General features: G+C 43.7%; 3 protein-coding genes across 6 annotated transcripts; 1 reads left to right on the plus strand and 2 right to left on the minus strand.

The window, feature by feature from the left end:
* Positions 1–661: 661 nt before the first annotated feature.
* LOC100838332 lies at positions 662–4,889 on the minus strand. 4 transcript variants are annotated; one of them, XR_002962345.1, is made up of 4 exons: positions 4,581–4,889; positions 2,064–2,354; positions 1,225–1,472; positions 662–1,008 (listed from the first exon to the last, which is right to left on the minus strand). XR_002962345.1 is itself a non-coding variant. In XM_003558132.4 (3 exons), exons 1-2 carry the CDS (start codon positions 4,684–4,686, stop codon positions 2,086–2,088), a joined length of 375 nt encoding a protein of 124 aa, XP_003558180.1. In that variant the 5' UTR covers positions 4,687–4,884; the 3' UTR covers positions 666–1,008; positions 2,064–2,085. The 4 variants fall into 4 exon arrangements, 1 of the variants encoding a protein (XP_003558180.1); XR_002962344.1 differs by having other exon boundaries at positions 1,225–1,481; XR_001405656.2 differs by having other exon boundaries at positions 1,225–1,430; positions 4,581–4,888.
* Positions 4,890–9,152: 4,263 nt separating this feature from the next.
* On the plus strand, positions 9,153–18,315 carry LOC100838824 (pentatricopeptide repeat-containing protein At5g02830, chloroplastic). The gene is made up of 12 exons (XM_003558133.4): positions 9,153–9,860; positions 11,358–11,445; positions 11,644–11,848; positions 12,403–12,510; positions 14,085–14,249; positions 14,332–14,889; positions 15,448–15,513; positions 15,619–15,699; positions 16,212–16,309; positions 16,947–17,154; positions 17,433–17,493; positions 17,623–18,315. The coding sequence occupies exons 1-12, from the start codon at positions 9,266–9,268 to the stop codon at positions 17,937–17,939; spliced, it is 2,550 nt and encodes an 849-aa protein (XP_003558181.1). The 5' UTR covers positions 9,153–9,265; the 3' UTR covers positions 17,940–18,315.
* Positions 18,316–18,410: 95 nt separating this feature from the next.
* LOC100839132 (DNA topoisomerase 6 subunit A3) lies at positions 18,411–26,166 on the minus strand. Its single transcript, XM_010230458.3, has 10 exons — positions 25,849–26,166; positions 25,603–25,753; positions 25,472–25,517; positions 25,017–25,076; positions 24,501–24,537; positions 23,771–23,850; positions 23,602–23,693; positions 23,436–23,500; positions 19,113–20,374; positions 18,411–18,716 (listed from the first exon to the last, which is right to left on the minus strand). The coding sequence occupies exons 1-9, from the start codon at positions 26,045–26,047 to the stop codon at positions 19,131–19,133; spliced, it is 1,974 nt and encodes a 657-aa protein (XP_010228760.1). The 5' UTR covers positions 26,048–26,166; the 3' UTR covers positions 18,411–18,716; positions 19,113–19,130.
* Positions 26,167–26,170: the final 4 nt, after the last annotated feature.

A 26,170-nucleotide genomic window follows, 5' to 3' on the forward strand; every position in this document is an offset into this window, starting at 1 on the left:
TCGCGGCGGCTGAGTGGCACCTTCTTGCTCAAGAAACTCTGCACCGCGGGAGAAACGCGAAGGCTGGAGACAGACAAGAGGGCAAGTCAAGTGTGCGATGGGTCTGTGTTTGTGTTTGTGTTTGTGTGTGAGATGGGAGAGGAGTGACACGAGGGCTTTGCCCTTTTATGCAGCTCTGGGGAAGAGTGGGGGCCAAGCTTCCTTGGGGTGCAAGCAGATCACTCTCCATCAAAGTTTGAACTCTTCTAGATTCTTTTGTGTAGCTCCCATTTTTCGGTCTCTGAAACTTGGGATTTTACTGTGCTGCTTATGTTTCAGACTGCATGACAGATACCAGCTGGCAAGCTTTCTGGATACGCTACCTTCGGATATGGATACCAAAACACAACAGCCTGGTAAAACCGCTGTTATCAGTTACTCCAGCCTCCAGCAAGCAAAGCCTGGCTAGAAAAACCAAGAACATTTGGTGTTTGGGTGGGCTCGTTGCAGAATTGATCTGAAAATTGCTGAATGAATTGTAGCGCTAACTGATCAGGTTCTAGGGTTCAACATTCCAGCTGGCCTGGTAATACCAAAGCATGTCATTATCTACCTGCCCATGGTGAGGGATACATAACTTAAGCATTAATCTACCCATGACCATGGCCTCCAGACATGGCACTGAGAAGAAAATACTGATTTTCTGGACCACATCTTCCAGCACTGTTCAGTACTTAAATTATGCAGGTCAGGTTCTCTTTGTTGGCCATGGACACAACAAGTGTCGAAACACAAGTATAAAATAAGTAAAATCTGCAGGTTAAGCTGTACAACGGTACATAATCAGCGAACTAAAATACAGCAGCAGATGGACAGAGATGTTACAAGATAACTATATGTACGTCCAGGGAGCTGTTGACTTGAATTCCACACTGAGCTTGCGACCACTGACCAATCTTATTCTGTTCACAAGGAAGAAAAGTCTTCGCTCTCAATATGGACAATTTTTCCATTCAGATTCATAGGTGTCTGAAATCCAAGACGATGAATGGGTAAGGAAAGGGATCAGGTAAAAAATATATTAGAGTAATAACCAATAACCTGTGCTATTTTCCAAATTTAAGCAACATGTATGAATCTTTTCTGTATGGAATTTCATTTACATTACATCTAAAGAGACCGAATTGTAGGAGCCCTGAACAATATACTCCGTATAATTTTTTTTTGCAGGAATGCTAAACTTACCAGTTTAGACGCTTACAAATGGCCACTTGCTCATTAGACAATAACTGCCACATCCCAGATGAGAGTGAAAACTTGTCGATCGTCCAAAGTCTAAAGGATGAAAATCCATTTTTTTGGAGGGAAAGATGAAGGCCTCTGTCTGACTTGTTCCAAGATGCTCAATAAAGATGCAACGACCAAGTCTTAAAGGACGAGATGAGATGGTCCTGATCATATTTATTTAGATTGCATATCATTCAAGGGTTTCACTGCAAGATCTAGTCACACTCTGTTATGGTGCCTCCAATGTAAGCGACAAAGGCTAGTTATTTAGGGGATAGGAAATATGGTTAGTTAAATTGCTTTACATCTAAGCACGATTCCCGCTTATCTAGTGCTTACTATTATATGAAACTAATGAACTGTCTTTTTGACTTGAATTTGGCTGTAATGAAAAACGTGCTTCTCATGGGTTCCATCAGGTTATACAAGATGCTTTGCACATGTCCACTTGCACAAGACCAACACTACAAACTACCCATCACTGAATAGTAAAATTAACATTAGATGATCGACAACTGAAGTCTCTGAGAAGAGAGAACTATGAAAAACTCACACCAGGAGCTTAGTTGAACATATTTTTGTACATGACCCAATATTTCTTGGTTATAGAGAAAGATTAAAGAGGACCGAATTGATACCCAAGTGAAGAAACCCAGTGAAATGAAAGGGGTGCTTTATTATGATCTATTAGAATGCAGTTGAAGCAATACAGAGCCATGCTATAGTTGGTATAGTAGTATAGTACAACTAAAAGTAAAATACAGACTTCAAATTAGAATATTCGTCCTACAGCTCACCTCCTATCTGTCACTTGAGCAGTTACTTGGCTGGCACAACCAGTGTATAGATTAGCAATGCCAAGACGATGATAATCGCCCCTACCAAGGTAAATGTTGGACTCGTCCACAGCATCAAGTTAGACTTCTCAGCTCTTTTGATTGGATCAACCTCTTCTGACAATGGATACTCGCTGCGCTGTGGATTCCAGGTCACATACTTGTTCGGTGAGAACTCGGAAAATAAGGTCTTCTTTCCTTTCTTCTTAAAGGTAGACCAAGCCTTGTCCCAGTCGGTGGATGATGTGTCACCTGACAAGTAACAGAGGGAAATGCTTTAACCTACAAATATATTTCGTCCGATACACTAGAAAAAAGAGAGCATGTTTTCACTTGTTGAACAGTACAATGTTTCTATCCCTTTTGGTTAAATCTACCCCCACTCACCCACGCGCCCACTGCTGATTTCCAGTTATATCAAATACAGGATCGCATATCAAATCAAGATGATTGCTCCGAATAATTCTTCAATCAAGGTATTATATGGTGTTCTGCTTGATATTTAGAGAGATTGAATGATATCAAGTCCACATGATTGTTGAAGAAATTCCTTTTTTAAGTGGCTTTGGGAGTCTGCTTATATCAAACACAGTATGCTCTGTTCGATACTATGCTTAGAAAGATTAAATCTTTATTTCACTCCTAAATTCCATCAATCCAATTGTACCGGATGTTCCATTGGTTTCTTTACTCTGGGATGCTGAACATCAATATAGGCACTCTTCTTTATAGAGAAGAGGGGAAGGACCTTCGTGTCCAGCAAACTTTTTTTCGAAAGTATCGTGCCTAGCAATCTGAGTGAGAGTTTTAACTGATGTTTATTTCTTTCTATTTATCGTGTGAATAACCTATTTACATACTGTTTCATCGATACATTTTATCAGAATGTTTATTGATATCTTATACAGAAGGATGCCACAGATCTGTTCCCCTACGAAATAATGTTGAATGAAAGAGCAGTCTGCTATATGTTCCTACATCATTTGGCCTTTGACACCAAAATAATACGTATCACAAGTTGCATATATTATCAATAACCTTCTATAACTTAACTTTTTTTTGAAAGATTCTATAACTTAACTTCGTATAATAGGATATACTTTTATCTATCTTCATGAAGTAACTTCAAAATCTACCACTCATTATCTGTCAAATAAAGTTAATGGACAAACAAAGGCAATAGCCAGTATTGGATAGTCAAAGATCAATAATCCTTTGTGCATATTTAAATCTAAGAAACAAACATTTCATGCTGTAGATTAGGCCTGTTCATAGCCGGTTTGACTGGTTTACAAGACAACTTGACCCAGCACGAAATCAGCGGTTTGTTGGTTTCTCACGGGTTGGCCCAAACGGTTTCCACAGGTTTCTCAGGTTGGAGAAAAACAGGGCAGACGCCACCTAAGAGCAGACGGTTTCTACGGGCCCACTGCAAGTTGTGGTTTCAGGCATCCATCTTCAGTCGGTACATTTCCAACAGAAAACAGCATACTTAACTAATCAATTCATCATGCAACAGAAACAAGTACAATTAATTAATCAATTCATCATGCATGCATCTCATGATCGATGTGGTTAGCACAGTGATGTGCTCAGCAGGCATGTTTCTCTTGTTTATTACTCCCTCCGATCCATATCAATTGTCTCAAATTTGCCCAAATATGGATGTATCTATGCCTAAAAAGCGTATAGATACATCTAATATTTCGACAATTAACATGGATCGGAGGGAGTAATTTCTTATCGATCTCAAACTGATGCACTTGCACAAGATAGTTCCCAATGGTGACACCTAGGGAGTGCAGTACCATTCTCGTTTACTGATGTCCCGGAGCTGGGTCATCGTCTACATATCCATCATCTCCTGTCCCTGCTTTAGTCTCCGACATTACCGACGTGGCCAGCAGGTTCCCTATGCGCATTGTCCTGCGGATTTTTTCCGTAAACCTCACCTTCCCATGGAGAAGTTTCTTAAGGCGCAGAGCAAGGTCATGGACCCACAGTACTCGGTCGCCTGGATAAGCCTTGTCACACTCGCGAGTTTGGCATGCTAGCGGTGCCGGGCGCTAAATCCCACGGGTTTGACATTTTAGGTCCGTGCCAACCCAATCTGTGCACAAACCACAAAGCCGGTTGGGTTTCATAGATAGAAAAGACAGCGCAAACTGAAATGTAAAATTTCATGAAAGCAAAAGACACTGTAATCAGGTCTTCCAACCAAAGCTCACGTTGGCATTGGTAACCGAATGTGAAGGAAGCAAACATTGCATTCTTCAAATCTTAGCACGTGACAGGAAGCATTCGAATTGTTCTGCACGATCCAGTAAGCAGATCCTATCTGACCGAGTAAATCCAACGATATGCTCGAGGGACACTAGAAGACAGTAAATTACCGCGAGACTAATCGCATCGCTCATTCAGTAATCAGTAGAGGCATTTCATCAAACATCTGGTAGCCAGACTGTTAGCTGATCATACCTTTATCGCTGCCGCCCTTGTCAGGGGAGCCTCGGGAGCAGCGAGGGGCGAGTGAGAGGGGAGGTCGCCGCGCCAAGAATTTCCCGGAAACCAGTAGTATCCCCATGGCACCACCTCCCCTTCAAGATTCTATAAATCAGGGCGGATTTTCTTACTCCTGATTATTTCCCCGCGCGGCGTCTCTGCTTCACCACGGTAGGGCTAGGCGAGGTCAGGAGGAGGAGGCGTGGCTGAGAGAGGGCTTGCCGTCCGCCTGGTTGCTTGCGTGGACGCAAGGAGGACGGCGACATGGTACTGCGGTGCTGGGCTACGTGTGGCTCTCCCAGCATGAGAGAACCGTCACGCCTTCGGTATCGGTGGACGGGCCGGGGAATGCAGACAAACCTGCTGCCGCCTGCTGATTTGTTCTTTTCCGGGGATTGTTCTCATTTTGATTGGAAACAAATCAGCCGAAAACTTCCTTAAAAAAGGTTTTTGTTATCGAGAAATCGTCTGCTTTTTGGTTAAAAATCAGTCGACATGTTTGGCCATCATATCCTAGTCCAACGAGAACAATTAAGAGATGAGATAATGAAGATGACCCTCAGATCTTAATCCAACGACTCTGAATCGGTTGAGATTTAATGCCTATTTCTTAAAAATCAGACGACTTAGAAATATCCACACCCATTAAAAAATTCAGTTCTGCCTATTAGATTTTAAATAAATCTACCCCTTATATATATAATAATAAAGGGAGGAAGGATTCCTTGGTTGTCGTCCGACGATCAATTTTGCAGTTTAGCCCTTCAGGTTTTGGTAATTCAACCCACCATGGACCGCCCTCTCCCTCTCTACCCGCGGACGTCGTCGTTTGTACATCTCTCTCTCTCGCACACGCCCACGCTTCGACCGACTGACGCACGAAAAAAACACCCACATACAGAAACAAAATAAAACAAATAATTATGTGCCCCCGATCCCAAACTCTCATGCCCATCCCGAAACTCTGATGCCCGTGGAGATGAAATCCACTGCCGCTGCCGACGGCCTTGGCTGCGTGGAGCCGGGATGGATTTAACAGATGGCTGCACCCGCCCGTCGCGTGTTGCGTCGTAGACCCGTGCCCGGCCGTCCCCTCCTCTGCACCTTCGCCCCCGCTTTGCCTACTCCGATTCGACGAGTGCCGGCACCCGTCTGCATCATGTGGTGCGCCGTAGACCCGCACCCAACCCCCGCCTCGCCCGGCCATCCCTTCATCTGCACCTCTGCCCCCACTTCGCCTGCTCCGATTCGACGAGCGCCGTTCCGGCCCTGCTCTGGGCAGAGGCAGAGGCAGAGGCAGAGGCAGCGCAACTGGAAAGGGACGACATCACACAAGGGCTACTGGGATTTACGCAAGAATTGACGGAATCTAGGAGGAGATTAGAGTACTCATCGGGATTTAGAAAACAAAGAAGATTTAGAAGGAGATGCCAGTATAAATCGGGAAGAAAAGCTGAGTTAGTGAGACGCTGCAGAGAGAAGTTTAGGTGGCAGAGGAAGAAGAGATCACCGAAAAAATGATACTTTGAATAATACCCACTGTTCCACCTGCAAACCTCGACCAAGATGACACGGCGAGGAAGAAGAGATCACCGAAAAAAATAACGCTTTGAATAATAACCATTGTTCCATTCATTTCGATTGAATATCAAATTATATTGTTGTCTTTTCTATAAATGTGACTTTTTGTTTGCATATGTTTAAAAGGCCGTGGCAACGCACGGGCAATGTACTAGTAGATAAAATAAAATGTGCAACCTCTAATCATTTAACGCATTTTATGAAAACCCTCTAGAGAATTTCATCTTGTTTTTCTCCTTCATAAGATGCCTTTTAGAAATCTAATGGTTGATAGTGAAAGTTTTCAAATTTTCACCGAATAAAGGTTTCATCTCATATGTCGCCTTTGATACTACCGCATCTTGTTTCCTTGCAATTGCCGATACTTAATCAAGATTTAAAAAAGAACCATGATATTCTATTTGGTTGGGACAATTAGAGAGAAGGAATGACAGTTGAAGGTGAGTCTTGTTAAATCACTTGTTTCGTTGGTGGGAATGAGAGTTTAGAAGAAATTGGGCATCACAAACTTCCACCATTTTAATAATTGAGGTAGTCGGGAAAAGATGTAAGAAATCAGAGGGAGTTGTTCACTAGAGATGATCCTAGGCATTCATCACAACTTATGGTATCCTTGCTAAGATAATCTCTCATGAACTCTTACCAACCAAAAAGCCTGTCTCCTTTTAGAATTTACATAAAATCTCCTTGGATATGACATGTGCCACGTCGCACGGGCCGAAAGGAAATCATGGCAATGAAACGGATCGGGCCGCCTGACATGGCATATGACTGGTGGGTCCCACCTGTCTAAAATACCATCGAACGGCCTAATATACACGATTTGGGTTCTTTGAGATAGGTTGCCCCAAAAGCTGTGGTTCTATGAGACTATTAGTGATAACTGTGGACCGGTAAACCCGTAGCCCCAAGAAGTGTGGTTTTGTGAAATTTACTTCTGTGATTTTGTTGATCAAATTGATTGTACGTCTTCTCTATCTCGTTCGGTGACCATTTTTATTTTGATTGATCTACATCGTTGGTTGCCTGTAGCAGTGGCTAGGTTCATGACCCTAAGTAAGCCTTTCAAGCGTCGTTGCCCCACTGCATATCTCGATATACATATGTTGCCTTTTGCGTTAGATCGTCGGTGCCACCTTTGAGTACATGCGCCACAACATTGAACGACTGATTGTTGCTACACCATTCCTTTAGGTCGCACCATCACTGATTGTCACATCATCATCCTAAATGCCGCAATGCCTCCTTAGGCGTCGCATCGTAGTCTAGTGCATCCATTTTTGTTATAATCAAAACGCCCCTCCCTAACTACGACTATCTCGGCATCGACAAAAGGGCTAGTACTGGATGAACGGCTCATCGACATTCACTCTAGTTTGAGCGTCCGCAAAGTAGCGGCGAACCCAGGTTTTCGACATTGGGTGGGGCAAAACGACCAAAGGGCATGAGGCGGCAATGTGAGCTGGCCGGCCGTCGCCACACAGCCTATGCTTGGCTGCGGCCGCTGATTGGCGAGGGGTAGAGACCGAGAGGGTTAGACGAAGAGTCACGGTCTCACGGACAGAAGAAGAACCGATTGCTTCGTATACTCGGGAGAAGATTAAATGATTGGAGGAGATGACGGTGTTGGGCTGGGGAGTGGTTTAGACTTTACTGGCCCAATCCGTAACTATTGCTAATGAGATGTGGTTTTTAAGAAAGTTTCGAAATTATTGGGTGGGGCATGCCCCACCCCAACACCCAACTGGGTCCGCCAATGCCGCAAAGCCCCCGCCTATGTGGGGCATGAAGAGTTTGTTGTGATCTGATATGATCTGTAAAACTTTCTCGTACATCATGCTTTACACTCTCGATATACACTTGCCTTTTAATCCCACATTGCTCACAACATTTTATTATCCACGTGGCTTGTTCGCCCTAGACACAGACATTTTTTTTTGGGATCAAATGTTGTTATCCATGTCTTTGTGACATTCTACGCACCACATAAGTTAACACTGACAAAACATGACCGCAACTTCTTTGTTACATGTTGGAATATAATCTCATATCGCTCACCACATTTTATTATCCACGTGTCTGTTCGCCATAGACACAACTTTTTTTTTGGTTAATTGGATCTATGCCACTCTCTATTTCACCAGTTGGAGATATGCCATTACAAAAACTTGACTTGGAGAAATGCCACTTTAACTTTCTTATACCTCTATCAATGCCATTTTGTCCATACCAGCACGTATATTGTCTAAATACGTATAGACATAGCTTTAAACGAACAGTTTTTTTCCCCAATCCCAATTCAAACAGTTCTATTCCTCTTATCCCCCCACGTGCTCCTCATATCCTGTCCCCAACTGTACTGCTGAACGTATACTGTCTAAATACGTAGAGACATAGGCATAGAATTTTTTGAAACTTTATGGTGCCTGGAAGACTCGAACGTACTGCTAAATGTTGTAAATAGGAGTATTATGGTAAATACTGTTGTAAACGCTGAAATACATGTATTTTATGAACAAGTATTGGTCTTAAGTGGACAAAATGACATTGATAGATGTATAGAAAAATTAGAGTAGCATTTCTCCAAATCAAGTTTTTGTAATGGCATATCTCCTGGTAAAATAGACATTGGCGTGGCATAGATCAATTAACTTTTTTTTATCAAATGTTGTTATCCACGTCTTTGTGCCGTCCTACGCACCACGCCACTACATAAGTTAACCTTGATAAAACATGACTGCAACTTCTTTGTTACATGTCGGATGGTTGCAACATGCATCCAACAATTTTCCAGTTACCAAAATACTGCGTTGGAGTATCCTACTCCGTACGTAAATTTCTGAAAATCTAACCAAACGCTTGTGTACACTGGAACCAGGCCTGACCGCCAGAGCCCTGTCCTGACTCCGGAGTGTGTTCTGTCCAAGCCAGGGACCGTCCGCCGTCGTGCACAGCACAGCTTCCTATCCGGACGAAAATATCCGCGCCACTCCATGAAAGCCCCACCGTCCAACTGACACTGCCTTGGCTTGGCTCCTCCATCTCCAATCCCCCTGCTCCTCCAGTCCTCGCCAGTCACCATGGGGATGGCTATGACCTCCTCCCCGCAGCCACCGCCCCCCTCGCGCCGCCGCCGCAGCCGCTTGCAGTCAGCAACCACCATTTCCGCCCCAAATGCCAACCCCAACCCCAAGGCCAAGGCCAAGGTCATCCCCGTCCTCTCCGACGTTGGCCGCTTGCAATCCGCAACATCCACTTCCACCCCCAATGGCAATCCTAACCCCAGCCTCAAGGCCAAGGTCCTCCCGCTGCTCTCCGACGTCGGCAGCAATCCCTCGGCCATCGAGTACTACTCCCGCGTCGCCTCCAACCTCGCGGGCGCTGGCCGCCTCGGCGACTTCCTCATCGCCGCCGAGGGCCTCCGCGCGGCCTCCGGGGACGCCGGCTTCGCGGCCCGCATCAGCTGGCGCGTCCTCTCGCGCGGCGTTGTCGTCGCGCTCGGTCAACACGGCCTCCCCCACGTGCTCGAGTTCCTCCGCGACGCCGATCGCATCGGCCTCCACGCCGCCGCAATGCTAGATGCTGATGCGTCCGACGCCGTCGCGGCTGCCTGCCGCCAACTGCTGGAAGAACGCATCATGACGGAGTTTGTGAAGGCCATCGAGGACCTAGCTAGTAATGTCGCCCTCAAACCTCGTTATGTTTCATCTTCTGTTCAGTTAATGCGTCTAGCTTAGTTGTGCATCACTTCAGTTCGGATTTGGGTCTCCAATGCAGCAGTAGTGCTCACCAAGCATCGCTTCTTTACCCTGTATTTACAATTGGGTTTGTGCGGATGCTGTAACTTCACAGTTACTGTTCGGTTCTGCTTTGATGCTAATTGATTTCTAGATGCTTTGATCCAGTTAATTGTTAATCTGTTATCGATTGCTCATGCAGTTCAGTTAATTTAGTAGAGTATGAAGTAATATGTACGGATCTGTGAATACATTTTTGTAGTGATTCAGATCATAAAATCAGCACCATGCACTGATCACTTTGATATGAGTAGTTAGCAGCTGTACTGTTCTACTACCTCCGTTCCATAATTCTTGTCGAAATATTACATGTATCTAGACGCTTTTTAGGAATAAATACATCCATATTTGGGCAAATTTGAGACAAGAATTATGGAACGGAGGGAGTATTTGGCAACTAATGGTCCACTAAATTACAGAGTTGTGGCTATTTTGATCATGATGTTAATGCTGTATACTGTGGTGTGATTTCTGTATGGCCTCCTGTTTGTTCAATATAACAATATCTTGCATATGAATGAGTGTACTAGTTTTTTTAGGGAGATTGTACTACTTGTTAGGGGTTCTTGGATCACAAGGATAAAAACACAGGAATTTAAATGCAAAACACAGAAAAAATGCTGGTGTTGTTATTTTGGATAGGATGAAGTAAAACACAAGCAAAATGCCTCATTCTTACACGAATGAATGTAAAAAAGAGGTTCGAGTGGATGTTGAGATTCGTTTAGAATTGGACATAGAATACCAATCCATAGATTTGGTACTAACAACATTCCTTTGATCCAAAGGACATTAAAATTTATAGAGAAAAAGATGCCAAGGATTGGAATCCTACAATCCAAAGAAGGCATTGATGTATAACCCTGCCATTCTAGTATTACTTCTGCACCGTGTTTCTTGACGAGTTTCATATACTTCTATATATTAGCTCATCTCTTGAAGTGCAATTTGTTGTAGTTAGCACTCACAGACCGCATGTTCAGAGTGCAGGAGGTTATTTTTTATGTATATGTTTAAGATATCCTTGTCAGTAACTTGGCTCCATTTCTTGTTCTTTCTGAACTTATAATGAGCTTGGCACCAACATAAGTTCCCTGACCTGCTCGGGTATAAACATGCTGTGACTCTTACTGCCTGTTGGTTGTGTATTCTCTAGCCACATGTTACCTGCAAGCACAATTTGATTTTTAATTTACAGATGGACTAGTACTCACTGTTCTGCTGATCACTCTGCCTAGTGCTTAACATTAATCATGTGTATTTTATATTTACTTATAGATTTCCGCTATCCATGCTTTGCACGATGATGGCTTGTGATGGTCATTTTAGTTTGAAGTTATCGTTGTTAAGTTTTGTTTTTGTTGTTTTCTTTTAGACTGTGGATTCTTTGTTAAAGGCATCGTGGATCCAATGGATGTACTGAAAATATTTGTCAAGAAGCGGGATCCAGATATGGCGATAAGGTGATCATACTCGTTATATATCTCTTCATTTTGTATTGGCGTTTACCAAGTAAATAAATATCGTGACCCATTTTTCATATAATTCAGTAATCAATTTGGAAACTGCTTTCCAGTGATCTGGAACTCTTTGGATGCATTATATTTCATACTCTTTTGGCTATCTTCATACCGTCTCATGCATTAGCTTCTGACATGTAGGTATGCACGTATCTTTCCACACTCCCAACTTCTACTCTGCAATACTATGGAAGCTTTTGGGAAGAGAAAGGAGTTGAAACATGCTCTAAAAGTCTTTGGAGCACTCAAGGACCAGTTGGGAGGTATCAATATGTTTGCATGCCGAAGTATCATCGATATATGTAGTCATTGTGGTTCTTCTGTGCAGGCTCGGATTATATTTGAGGTATGGACTAGTAACCACAGTTCACATTTATACCTGCATAGGGAAAAGTAGAAAAAATACATGAAGATCTATTTTAACACATTCCAGACCACTTTTGGGACTAGTAAACCGAAAGTGTTATTAGTTCCATAGTGATCCATAAATTTGGGAACTCCTAAATTGTTTAGAGCCCTACTATTTAGGAGGGTAAACCAGAATATTATGATACCTGTAAAATTCTGAACAAATTGTTCTCCCAAAATCTTTTCACTGTCTGTGGGCGGCAAACATCAGTTGTTCTTTAGAAGAAAAAAGATCTATGCTGATTCCTCAGAGTTGGGCCATAAAAAACCACATGCATAAGGCTTGCTGGTGTTTCCTTTGTTTCGTTTTATGTTCAGTTTTTCCCGGCTATTTGCCAGTACCAACAGAAGTGGTAACTATATAAAGGAAAAATATCTACAAATTAGCAGTATGCACCCAATAAAATGCTACCCTGTGCTCATCTTTTGTATACAGCTGCTATACGTTAGGTAGCCAGGCTCAGCCTTCACTCATATCTGTGTCTCATTCAGGGGCTGCTTGCTGAGAAGATTACTCCAAATACCCACGTCTTCAACAGCCTTATGAATGCAAATGCCCATAGTTTGAGCTACAATTTGTCGGTCTACAAGCATATGCAAGTAATGCATCTTCTACCCTATTGTTGCTGTTCATAGGTAGGCTATTTAGCTTCAAGTGAATTGATTCCATTGCATCATGATAAATCTTTTGTACTTTTTCCCACACAAAATCTGCTTTTCTGATGAAGGTTCTCAGATGCTAGTATATGCACACATTTTTTTTATCAGTATCTAGTTGTTCTTGCATGCCTGCCCAGGTTGTTTTGCATTATATTCACTTGAATGAGTGTATATCTGTTATGCATTTGGTTGTGCCTTTCATTTTTGAAATAACTGCACGCTTGCCATTACAAAGGTGTGCAGCTTGCCATTACATTATTACAAGGGAAATGAGGTCTTTATGCCACTGTTGGCCTCCCAGACTGCCCTTGTTCTTTGTTTCATCCTTTTTTGTAGTTCCTTGTTTTTTTTCCTTTTCTCTTATTAGAACTGGGTGAGCTGTTTTCTTCCGTCTGCTTCGTTGTCAGCGTCTTCACCTGTGAGATTGCCGCAGTCCACCACTGCTTGCCCAGCCATGCCCTTGGTACTTGGATAGCCTGCCCAGCTGATCGTAGGCCTACAGGAAGGGTTGGTGACATCGCGACTGAGGTGGAGCTCGGCCGCGTGGATACAGCTGTCTCTCCGAGCCGACACTGAAGCCCGAGCCACAGTGTCTTCATGGTTCCAGCGGCAGATGCACAGATGGGGCTGAGGTGAAGACAGTGGCATGTGTAGGCATGATGGGACTGAGCTCACCACTTTACCTCAAGCCATCATGGCATGGGACCAGCTCTGTGGTTCGCGTTGTCCATATGCCTGCATGACCTGTGTCCCCACAACCATTGCAGCTAGGGCCTTATAGTTGCAGGTACTGCTAAGACCATACAACCCAAGGTTGTCATAGTCAGGCTGTCCACCCCATCACAACTGGGGTGCACCAACTGTTTGATGGAATGCCTAATTGTTATGAATTTCTTGTTGAATTTTCTTTTTTAAGGGGTTAAAATGATCATTTGCGTGAATCAATTCTGTTGACTCATGTTGGAGTGGCAACTAGTAAATTGGGACATGTTGGGTGCACTAGCACCTGAAAGTGTCAGGTGTACTACTGGACTAGACACTCGGTTCATCATTTGATTAGTTTTGAATTTTTTTGAATTTTTTACCAACATTGATAGAAAGTACGTCTACCATGTCACAAAATTTCAGGCCAAAAATCGATCCACGGTTCAAGATACAAAAAGACAAATCTGGCTGTGATATATCAGGATACTTCAATGTAGATTTGAGTTTGGTACTGTTCGTGGCCTGATTTGTCTTTTTTGTTGACAAAGCTGTAGTTTGAATTTAGATTTCAAAAGTTTTCTCATGATAAATGTATATTATTTCTACATCATAATATCTTTTTTTTTAAGATTGTGACTTTTAGATGCCCTTTTTAGTGCACTAGTACACCTCGAAGGTGCTAGCGCACCCTATATCCCCCCCCCCCCTGTAAAAAAACCTTTTCAGTGCCAGAAAAATTTAGTGTAGCGTGTGCATTTATGGTGGATTAATGCAGCAACCAAATGCTCCACTTTACTCTATTTTTGCAGAAACTTGGTGTCTCCCCTGATTTAGCGTCATATAACATACTTCTGAAGACATGTTGCAATGCTAGAGAGTTCGACTCGGCACAAGAAATTTACGAAGAAATGAAGAAAAAGGAACAGAATGGCCTTTTAAAGCTAGACGTTTTTACATACAGTACGATGATGAAGGTATGAGGATGCTGTTTTTGTTGACAGGTACTTATGTTTTACCTTTTTATGGCTCCATAGTTCTTTTCTCTTTAAATTTCAGGTGTTTGCAGAGGCAAAAATGTGGAAGATGGCTTCCAACATCAAAGAGGATATGCGAGCAGTTGGTGCTCGTCTTAACCTAGTCACATGGTCATCATTAATCAATGCTTATGCAAATTCCGGTTTGGTTGATGGTGCCATAGAGATCCTTGAAGAGATGATAAGGGATGGTTGTCAACCTACTGCTCCATGCTTCAATATTATCCTTACTGCTTTGGTCAAGTCACGCCAATATGATAGAGCTTTCCGCTTGTTCTATAGCTGGAAGGAATCTGGAATCAGGATATCTCTATCTCTTGAGCAGAAAGGATGTCTTCCTGATAACTTTACATTCTGTAAAGAGCATCCGAGTAGCAATGGTGGCACTATCTTGGAGGTTCCGTTTAGGCCAACAGTTACAACCTATAACATTTTGATGATGGCCTGTGGTACTAATGATGAACGTGCAAGATCCATAATGAACGAAATGAGGCGAAATGGCCTTTGTCCTGACCGTATTAGCTGGTCCATTCTCATGGATATTTATGGAACATCTCAAAATAGGAATGGAGCTATTCAGGTTAGTCCCAAAGCTTTATGTTAATTTTTCTGTGCATGCTGCACACTATGTGCTGCTATGATATTTGGCCCCACACATACTGTCGTGGCCACTCATGAAATAAATATGATCTCATCCACTGCCTCCGCCCCTGATCTCATCATTATTCATTAGTCGAAGTACTTCACTCATTTGTGCAGACTGTGCCTCTTGTAGACTCAACAACTAATGAATTAAATAAATGTGCAATCTGCAAGATCTTGAACAATTTATTATCAGTCAATCATCAGACTTAAATTTTTCTGCAGTTCAGATGGCAAATAGTCCCTCCATCTACGATTGCAGTGTTCATAATGCTGCATCTCGCCCTCTTCAGTTTTTTTGTAGTTCAGATGGCAAATAGTCCTCTTTGATTACAACGTTCATAATACTGTATCTCCCCTAAATTGTTGCAGAAAATATTTCCTATCAATGTAGTTGACAAGTGTTATACCATTTTTATCTGGATAAGTAGAATGTGTTGCTTGCTTCCTTACTTGCTAAATGTGGATTAATATAATCTATTTTTTTTGGGTACAGGCACTCAGAAGAATGCAGCGTGTTGGAATAAAACTTAATGTCTCTGCATATACTGTAGCCATTAAGGTTGGTCATTAGGCAACGTAGTTCACTTGGTTAAGATTCAAGGCATTGCGTCATGTTTGTTATAAGTTTATAACTGCAGTAAGCTTATGCGGCAATTTCCTCCAGGCATGTGTAGAAAGCAAAGATTTGAATACGGCATTACACTTGTTTGAAGAAATGAAAGCACACCAACTGAAGCCCAATATGGTGAGTCTCTTTTTAAATTTGTAAGGTACAAAGCTTTGATTCTCCGCTCTACTTTTTTACAAGAAAACTATGACGCTCTACTTTATCGAATTGTTATTTTCAACCACGACTTAGTTAACACGCAGCATCTAGAGGCAAAGCCTCACACAAGGACTCAGGCTTTACTTTCGTGATCTAAATCATTAGTTCTTATCCAAAATACTGTAAGCGCTTCTATAGTTGATTGCTGAATTCTGATGACGCACCCACGGTATCTTTGCTAATTATTTCTTAAATGCTGAGTATGATTTTTTTCTCAAACACTGATGGCATGTTTGTTAATGTTAGTTTGTAGTATCATACTCCGTACGTCACACGGTTATAAATTCTGAGGATATAAATTCTGTTGGTTGTCTGCTTTTTAATTAACGTCCATTTTATTATTAGAGGATATTGAACATATGATTCATGGGCAAATTATGAGGAATTGTAAAGGTACATATGAGTTACTGAGATACAAATTCATTTTTCAGGTGACATACAGAACTCTCCTGACAGCACGTTGCAAATATGGATCATTACAGGAAATCCAGCAATGCTTGGCAATCTATCAGGAAATGAGAAAAGCAGGGTACGTGACTAGAATTTCTGTACTCTCTCTTGGGTATTCCTTTGCTTTTCTAATTTTCTTCTTCAGTTCTTCTAGATGGAGTAATTTCTACTTGTACGGGTGAATGCTCCCACTGTCCTAACCTTGAAATGTGCCTTGAGACCTATTGCAATGAATTTAGGCAGTGGGTATACACTATAGAGGTTCCAGTAGAGGCCTTTTCATTACATTTTTTACTTGAACACATGCCTAAGCGCATGTCATTTTGTATTAGAAGAAAGCATCAAGGGATGTGAGCCGTACAGCAAAGAACCAAACCGAAAAGAAAAGAAAGAGCAATGAAGAATGAAAGACAAAGGAAAAACAGAAGAACTGTACAGCCCTAGCCTACCTAAGTACCTTGATAATGTAAAGCCTTTCATTGCATACAAAAGAGATATTGGACACTACAAAATCCTTCAAGCTTCAAATTTATAATTTATAAATGCCAACAAATATCAACGTATGAGCAATCATTCGCTCAATTTTAGTTGGTAATCATTCGATCGTTCCATGGCAGGAAACATGCTGACAACCTGTTGGCTGATAGATAACAACATAGGGATTTATCATTATAGGTATTCTTTCTGGGTTAAGTTTGTTGGTTTACCCATGACAGGTATCAAGCATACGACTATTATCTCAAGGAATTGATAGTGGAATGGAGTGAAGGAGTTTTGTCTAGTGAAAGTGTAAATCGAGAGTTTTACCGTTTGGATCTAAAAGACAAGAGGGACAAATTCAACCTTTTTCTTGAGAAAGTGGCAAGATTTTTGCAGAAAGATGTTGATCAGAACCAAACTGTTGATATTCGTGGCCTTTCAAAGGTAACCTGAGACTGTCTCTAACTACTAATGTATGATACAATGCTATTCTTTTTTCGAGAATATGCGGAAGAGCTGCCTATCTTTGCATTAATAGAAGGGCAGACAGCCAGTCACAATCCACAGATCTAGCAATCTGTTGAAACTTGAAATGTCATTTTGCATCAACGTGATACATGATTTGCATGATAACATGTAACTCCAGTGACATAGTTTGAATTCTGTTGCACCTCCTTACAGAATCCATCCCTTAGTCATGCACTCAACTCTATATTTCACAGGTTGAAGCTCGCATTGTCGTTCTTTCAACTCTGCGCAAGATCAAAGAGAAGTGTCATCTAGGTAATCTTCAACTCTGTTGTTTTATCTGTTTGATTGTATTAGAATCAAAATATTTCTAGAATCAATATTGTAGTACCAAGATTCTAGCTAATGATACAACCTTTCTACTTTGTTCTTACTTTTGAGTAGGAAGAGCAGTCCAGGATGATTTGGTCATAATCACCGGTCATGAGAAGACATCATACACTCATGTCGAAACTACTGCTGTCGATGTCGAGCGTGCAATAATTGCTGTTTTGACGGATGAACTGGGTCTTGAAGTTTTTATTGGTCTTGAAAGCCGTCTTCCTCCTATTTCGTCCAAACTCAAAGCTTCCCCTCACGCTAGGAATGACTTAGAACAAGCATCTAAACATTTTGCTAGGAGACCACAGGGAATGATAAAAGTCACTACCAACTCACTGAATCATTGGTTGAAGAGGAAAGTTACGAGGGATGTACAGTGATATTTCCTTAGGGCATTCTTCATTTTGGTCAATTTATACCTGCAAGATGATTTTGAGATAGGATGATGTACATACAACAGGCTATTGCTAGGTTGCTCCTGATGTCCCCCGGGACCCAGCACAAGACGGTTTGAGAAGGAAAGATTTGTTGGCGGTCAATGTAGCCTGAAATGGCCCACGGTATATCTAGATACCTGAAAAAAAAGAAGTATATCTAGATACATGAAAAAAATTTGTGTTGTAAATTAGTTGTATCAGTTCTCTCATCCGGGCACCATACAGGTTTAAATTTTGAAGTGTTGATAATTGCTGTAATCGCCAATCTTCCACAGCAAACGACAGAACATGCTAACCCACACAAACTTGTGTTGGCTTACTAGCGACTCCCATACTGGCTGAAATATATACCTGTCTTATTGTACATCTTTCATCAACAGGTTTAGGCTATCTGGTAATCTGGCCAGGGCATGCTTTTGCATCAAACTTGTGTACAAATGCTGAGATGAACTACATACATTAGTTTAAATAGGATGCAAAAGGCATGATAGTTCTAAGCTCTACCATCCAATGTCCCAGATGGATACTTTCATCTAAATACAGGTCTCACAAGTTCTACTTTTTCAGCAGAAGAAAAAGAAACATATGATTTTCAAATACAGAAGTCATACAAAGGGATTGTCACACACGTTACAGTATGGTACGAATTAGGTATTCCTCTTGCATGCCAAATTGCTCCTAGAAGCTTTCGACCAAGCTTCCCCAGTGAGAAAATATCATCTACAATCGCAAACATGTTGTCAGCCCTACTAATCTCCCCCAGTAAAAGAATATCATCATCTGCAACCGGAAATATGATACTAGTTCTAGTAACATATTAGTATAATAGTATTTGTTAACTCATGCATCTTTGATTTAGCATTCTGGATTCTGTCTTGGTCTAATTGTCATGCTGAAGGATGCTTTTGTATACAAGTGCTAAGGTATAATAAAAACCATTAGTTCTCTCAGACAATGAATGTTCTCCACTTAAGTTGCATGAGGGACGTGTACTTGGTGAAATGCACTTTATCAGATTGCCATTAACCGCATTCATCCTTTAAAATGAAAGCAACGTAAGTACCTAACACATTAACAGAGCAACATGATGATAAAGCAAGAAAACGACCTATTTACCTGTCATCAAAGGATATCTCAAATCCAGTCCTCCTGTTGCAGCTTAAGTGGCAGATAGACCTCTGTCAGGTACTGGAACCCAAACGAGCTCAGAGCCTGAATTTCAGCCTTCTGCTTTGTTCGCAACATCGTCTCCAGCTCCTTCACCCACCCTTCATTCTGCTTCACAAAGTCCTCCTCTAACATCTCCTTCCCCACTTTCATATCGTGATCAGTCATCGGAAGCCGGCACTGCTCTGGTACCCTGTACTTGTCCAGGTCGCTTGGCCGCACACCGAGCCACTTGATATCAGGCGTAGTCAGATTGGCACTGTCATACGACATGTTTTTGGAGCCACACATGTAGACTGACAAGATCTTCAGACCATATGGATCAGAGTCCACCAATGCGAGCACCGGCAGTTTCAGCTCCACCTTAAGTCGCCGTAAGAACAACCGGGTGGCAACATCCGGCTGCCCCTTCGCTGTCAATATGATGCATGGGAAGCGGTTGTAGAACCTGTCCTCGGCGAGGCGCATGAAGGCAGCATCCTTCTCCACTAGCAAGATGAACAGAGCGTCGCTCTCAATGCCCGAGACCCTGTCAATGTTGGGAGGGATGGCCTTCCCGCCGACGCCCATTCGCGTGCAGTCGATCCTGTCGCCGTCATCAGCAAAGATGAGTCGGCCGACAACGACGCCCTTCTCGGAGGCAACGACATGGAGTGATGAGCGAGTGCATCCGAGCATGCAAGACACGTCATCGAGGACAGCGTCGGACTGGGATTGGTCGCCGAAGAGCTTGACGTCCGTGTAGAAGAGATCCCTCTTGGTGACGTGGATTCCCCTGCGCAGGACGGCGTGGACGAGGGAAAGGACGCGCGCCGTGACGGTGGCCTTGCGCGCGGTGCCGACGCTGGCGAAGGGCCTTGCGGACTCGCGGCGGAGGAGGACGATGCGGTCGAGTTCCGGGAGGTAGACCTGGTTGGTGGAGGTGCGGGAGGGGACAGAGAAGGAGAAGCCACGGCCTTCCAGGATGCTGCGCGCGACGGAGAGCACGAGGCGGTTGATGCGGGAGGTGACGGAGGTGATGTCCTGGTCCGCCACCACGATGTAGGATGAGTTGGCGGAGGTTGGGTCGTCGGCGGTGAGGGCTTTCGCCGCGGCGGAGGACGTGCCCGCGGGCTTGGATTTGGAGGAGGCGGAGGCGAGGGCGCGGAGGGAGGCGAGGATGGAGGCATCGGGGCGGAGCTTCGAGCGGAGGGATTCGGCGTAGGACGCGGCTGCCGAGGCGGCGCGCGGTCTCTTTGAGGTGGATCCCGCAGCGGCACCGCCGCGGCGCTTTCTCTCCGACATGCTGAGAGCTTCGAAGGAGGGAAACACGCGGAGAGGGCGCTACGGCGGAGGCGGCGGCCGGGCGGCGCGATTCGAACTCGAGTAGTCGAGTGTCGCTGAGGTTTTGGTTGGGGGCGAAGGGATGGAGAGTCACTACCCCCTATAGGCCGCGCGGTGGCCCACGACTCCACGAGGCCTAGGTTGGCTAATCTCTGGCCCAACACAATTGTCTCGTGCCTTTGCATTTTCTTTTCTCGATGTCAGGTTTCGCGTCTGGACTCTGAAGCAAGCATGCAGGCGAAAGCACAGCGAGCACACGCATCTTGTAAAAGAAAGAAGTCCATTTTTCACCCTCAAATGTGACCCTATCGCCGGATAACTCCCGAATTGCAAAACCGGTTATTTAGATCTCTGAATTCGCTAATACCAGATAAATCACCCCATTAGCGGTATTTGAGCTGACGTGGCACATTTGAGACGGTTTAGTGTGTGATTACGCAAAGTGGACCAATTTGTTGATTGCTGAGGTGGCACGGCGGTTAAATCGCCCGCGATTCCTTTCCTCTCCCGACCCCTTCGTCTTCTCTCGTTCTCTCCGTCGCTCCTTCACCAATCTGGCCGCCGCGGCAACGAATCTCGGCGGAGAGCTGCGCGCATGAGCAGGGGGCGGGGACGGTCATCGCATTCCCGCCATGGATAAAGGTCAGCGCAATTCAATCTCCCAGTCCGTATGGGTCTTCAACTGGGTAGGATTTTGCAGTTCATAGGGTTTGGGCGGACGGGGACGAAATTGAGGTCTGCTGGTCGTATCCTTCAATTTGTTGCATCGTTAGGCTCTGATGATTTCGACCCGCTGGACTATCTGTTGATTAGATATCGTATTTGCGGGAAGTTTGTGACGAGGCATGGGGTGATGACCTACGTGGGTGGGATAACTAGGTTGTACCACCTGGACAGGGACAAGCTTTGCTATCAGAAAATCATGGATTTTTTGAAGGATATGATCAGTGTTGAGCTAGACTGGTTAGATGACAGGAGGCAAGTCAAGATTTATTGCCTTTCCCCTGTTAAAGCAGTAGATGATGGACTATCATTGTTGTACGATGATGCCTCGGTACGTAGGATGGACAGTCAGATTACAGATGGTGGAGTTGCAGAGCTATTTGTTGAGCATTTTGAGTATGAATCTGATGAGAATGAGAATGAGAATCAGTCAGATGGTGACTGGGAGCCAGATAATCAACCTGGTGTTCTTCAACTTACAAGTTCAGATAATTCAGATGAGGAAGAAGCAGAGGAGCAAGCAGAAGAGGAGCAAGCAGTAGAGGAACCAATAGCAGAGGAGTCAGTTGGATTGGTAAACACAAGACTTGCTGAGACAAACTCCAAGCAGAAAGGAACTAAATTTCCACTGTTACCTGTTCAACCAGTTGGGACTGATTATGTGATATCTCTGTTATCTGATGCTCCCACAGAAACAACAATAGAAGATGGAATGGAAAAGCTGCTCATCTCACCCAGTAAAGAAGAGTTGGCTGGAAGGAGTACTCCAGAGGAAATTGGTGATGATGCTGAAAAGGAGTCATCAAATTCAAAAGACATGACTCCAAGTAAGAAGGATTTAGATGCTGAACTCAGGAGATTTAGGGAGATATATGGGTACAACAATCATCTTCTGCAATCCTCTTCTGCATCTCAGTTAACTGCATTTCAACATCAGCAGCCTCTGCCTTCAGCACTTCATTCTCCTTCCTCCATTTCAGACAAAAATCACGAAGATCCCCGATCAATTCTCGAAGAAATGTTGTTGTCGGAGGGTCATGGCAGACAAATAACTTGTAGCCCCCCAGAACCCTAAAGAAACAACAAAACATCATATTTACAGGGTAATGCAAAATTTCTGCTCACTGAATGCCTCAGTCAAGAGAACTTACCCGGCGGAAGGGGCATGTGTGGTATCTTCACCCTAGGTTAAGCACGCTCCACGAAATCCAACGGGGTGCCTTCAACCCGCAGTGGCAGATCACCGCCGACGAGTAATCCAGTGGCATCTCGCAGTATGGGATTGGCGATGATGAGACGGGAGCCCGCGAGCATGAAACCCTAGAGGACGACGACCTGCCGCGCTGCTCCATGGAGGACCTGCCGCGATGCTCCATCGACGACCCGCTGCGCTGCTCCATGGAGGACCCGCCGCGATGCTCCATCGATGACCCGCCGCGATTTCTAGGGTTTCCAGGTGGGGAATCGAGAACGATTTTGAATATGGCCAGCGGGAATCGAGAGGCACTTCGCAAAAAAAAAGGAATCGCGGGCGATTTAACCGCCGTGCCACCTCAGCAGTCAACAAATCGGTCCACTTTGCCTAATCACCCACTAAACCGCCTCAAATGTGCCACATCAGCTCAAATACCGCTAATGGGGGTGATTTATCTGGTATTAGCGAATTTAGTGATCTAAATAACCGGTTTTGCAATTCGGAGGGTTATCCGGCTATAGGGTCACATTTGAGGGTGAAAAATGGACTTCTTTCCTTGTAAAATGTACTCCTCCTTAGATTGTTATAATTCGTGTAGCAGGGTTACCAGGGTATATGATACAACGATGTACATGACTTGCTCCGAACGGGCAAAACTTTGTACATGCACACTACACAGGTGTAGTTGAGGCTTGGGGCTTGGGGTTTTACTAAAACCTGGAAGTGGCCAACTGGCCCTTTTTTTAACTTTACTTCACTACTAGTATACTGTAGTACTGTACTAGTATATCAGAACATGAGAGACTGGGGATACTACTGGGTTTATTCTTATTTCCAATCTGAGATTTAATCAACACTGTAGATCTAGGAACAACAAGCTCTCAAAATATCCTCCATTTCAGGGTCATCTCCAGCTTCTTTGTCCTGTTGAAGGATTAGGCGATGTAAACTTCAATCCTTAGCTCACTATCCAGCGGATGGTCGAACGGAAAGTGTTATTATGAGGATTGAGGGATACCAGGCTTGCTTACTGACCTTGTGAATGTAGGAGATATTGTTGATGCCTGGGCCTGCAACAACCAGTCCTCCTTGATACCTAAGGAATAGAGAATTATTCCTCAAACCGATCCACCACAGACCAATACTCGGAAGAGAACTACGAAGGCACCAATAGCCAAAGCAATGTCGGAAACATACCATCCGCCTTTTGTCCTGGTGTTCTTTTCGAATGACAGTTCCCAGTCTTGCCTGTAACCTTCCCTGTACAACTGTATAATCTTGAGACCCGCCTGCGACATTATAGACAATTATGTATTTGCCATGGAACAGAAACTACACAATTAGAAATTTGTCCAGTAGGAGTTACCGATGGAGTAAATGTTGAGAACAAGCCATTGGCAAATTCCAGAGCATGATATGATGAGTAATTTGGATCCGCATATACCTCTGCAATGCTTAGTGTCACATTTGCATTCAGAATAATTGAACAATTACCACAAATTTTCCACCCGATCCATATCAGTATGATTTACAGAGTCAATGCCAGGAAACTGAGGGATCCAAGTAATTTACATTTTGAAAAAGAATTCAAGAACTGGTAAGAAACCAAAATGTTTTGACAATATCTCATTTGTTTCCAAACAAAATGTAGAAGACTTAAGACCTGCACTTGCTCCAGAGGAATTGGAAAATGTAAAATTTGAGCATCAGGAGCAATCTGTTCACAAAGGTTCATAACAAAAGCTCCATAATCCATCCATGCATTGGTATCCACATCACATGGATAATTTCTCAAGTCCAAAAAAAGTTTGAATAACAAAGTTATATGTACTTTCAGAACCTATGAGGAAGTGCGGGACATGCTTTTAAGATGCTGATGTGTCACATTAAATTGTTTACTAGCTCCTTTTGATTTATGTATACTACAGGTATACACAGTTTACTTAGATATTTATTTAACATTTTATTTATGTCAACGTATATATGTGTTTGTTTCGTTGGCATACACTAGTCCATATGTGTTTGTTTCATTTGCATTTCATTGTTATTAGGCTTAAAAATCATACGGATGGATAAAGATGATTCAAGAAGATTACCTCCTTTGAATTTGGTTTGATCAGAAAATGCCTTTGCCTGGATCAAAAAATAAGCAATAAAATTTCATCAATCATTGGCATGCTAGATTATGTACAGCAGAAAAGAAGTCTGTCAAATAACTAACTACATTATCAACCACCGAAATACTGTGTCAGTATATGCAGCTTTTCTTTGCAAGTTGTACTGCACTATTACATCTCAAGGAACACGTTAGTTTGCCTTACAAAAGAAATAAATCCAACTTCGAAGAACTTACAACATCATTGGGCAATCTAAATCACAATCAAGACAAACGAAACAAACACATATAGACTAGTGTATGCCAACTTGTTCATGAACCAAGAAGAATCTAGATTAAGCTTGCATATCCCAATAAACTACACAATGATAGTAACATAATAATTGACGTTACTTCAGAAATAGGTGGACCACAATACCGCATCATACATCACTACATACTATTCTTTTTTTTAGGGAATCACTACATACTATCCTTACACAGTAGAGCAACGTACCTGTTCAACAGTACCTGGACCAATTAAAACAAGAGAAACTCCTGCAGCTTCCATGGCATCCTGGACATGGGTGGTAAGCCCAAAAATTAAGATCAGGTACATGGAAAATAATAGTTTATCAAAAGCTATACACTGGGTGTCTGGGTACGCAGAAGCTACAAAGACTAATGAAATTGAATGCATCTCTTTGAATTTCATTTCAACTAAATTAGAAATGCCTTGTGATAATGTGCGGACTGTGGAATGACCATTATGAAAGAAGAAATATCTCAACAGTCAGCACACATTCGGAAGATGTTATCGTTATCCATATCATTTGAAATGGGAAGATTCATTGTGTTAATTGCAAAGAAACATAATGCATCATTTTGAGCAATTGACCTTATTTCCTGTGTTCCACATTCACCGAGAATTAGAACAGAGTTGCAGAGTTAGGAACCAGGAATCGAATTAACCTGCTTAGCCGCAAGAAGGTCGGCCCTCTTCCGGCATAGCACGCAGCTGCAAACAACCAGCATCAGTCATCTCTGCCACCACCAATCACACAAGCTCGACAAACAATTCAGACAGAAACGGGAAATTCCACCCGAAATGGCGGGCGAACGCAACCACAGCCTTCCTGTCCTTCCACAGATCAACGACGGGCACCGCCTTCCCGCTCAGGTCGAACACCTCCACCCCCTGCAGCGACCTCGCGAGACCTTCCGCGGGCGCCGCAGCGGCCTCCGCGGCGCTCCCTGCCAATCGCACCCGAACATGTTATGAGTGGCTTCCGCAGAGCTGCACGGCATCATCGAAGCGACCATTCGGAGAGATTGAGGTGGTGGGATACCGATGGCTCCGGGCTTGGCGGCCGCAGCGGCAGGGAGGAGGCGGCGCGGCCGCTGCTGCTGGTTGAGGAAGGAGCCGCGCGGGCACATCGCGCCGCGGACGAGGCACGGGACGGTCGTGGCAGGGGTGTGAAGCGGTGCAGCCAGTCGCGGGCCGGCAGCCGCCGCGTGCGGCATGGCGAGCAGCGGGTGCGCGGGCATGGTAGTAGCCTGGTAGGGTCTCGACTCGATGACCAGCGGGCTGCGGGCGGTTATGCGGCTATCGCGGCGCCGAGGTGCTCTAGCCTTGGAAGAATAGTGCACGGCGTGTTGTTCTGCCCTGCG

Source organism: Brachypodium distachyon, chromosome 1, assembly GCF_000005505.3.
Source record: "Brachypodium distachyon strain Bd21 chromosome 1, Brachypodium_distachyon_v3.0, whole genome shotgun sequence".
NCBI lineage: Eukaryota > Viridiplantae > Streptophyta > Magnoliopsida > Poales > Poaceae > Brachypodium > Brachypodium distachyon.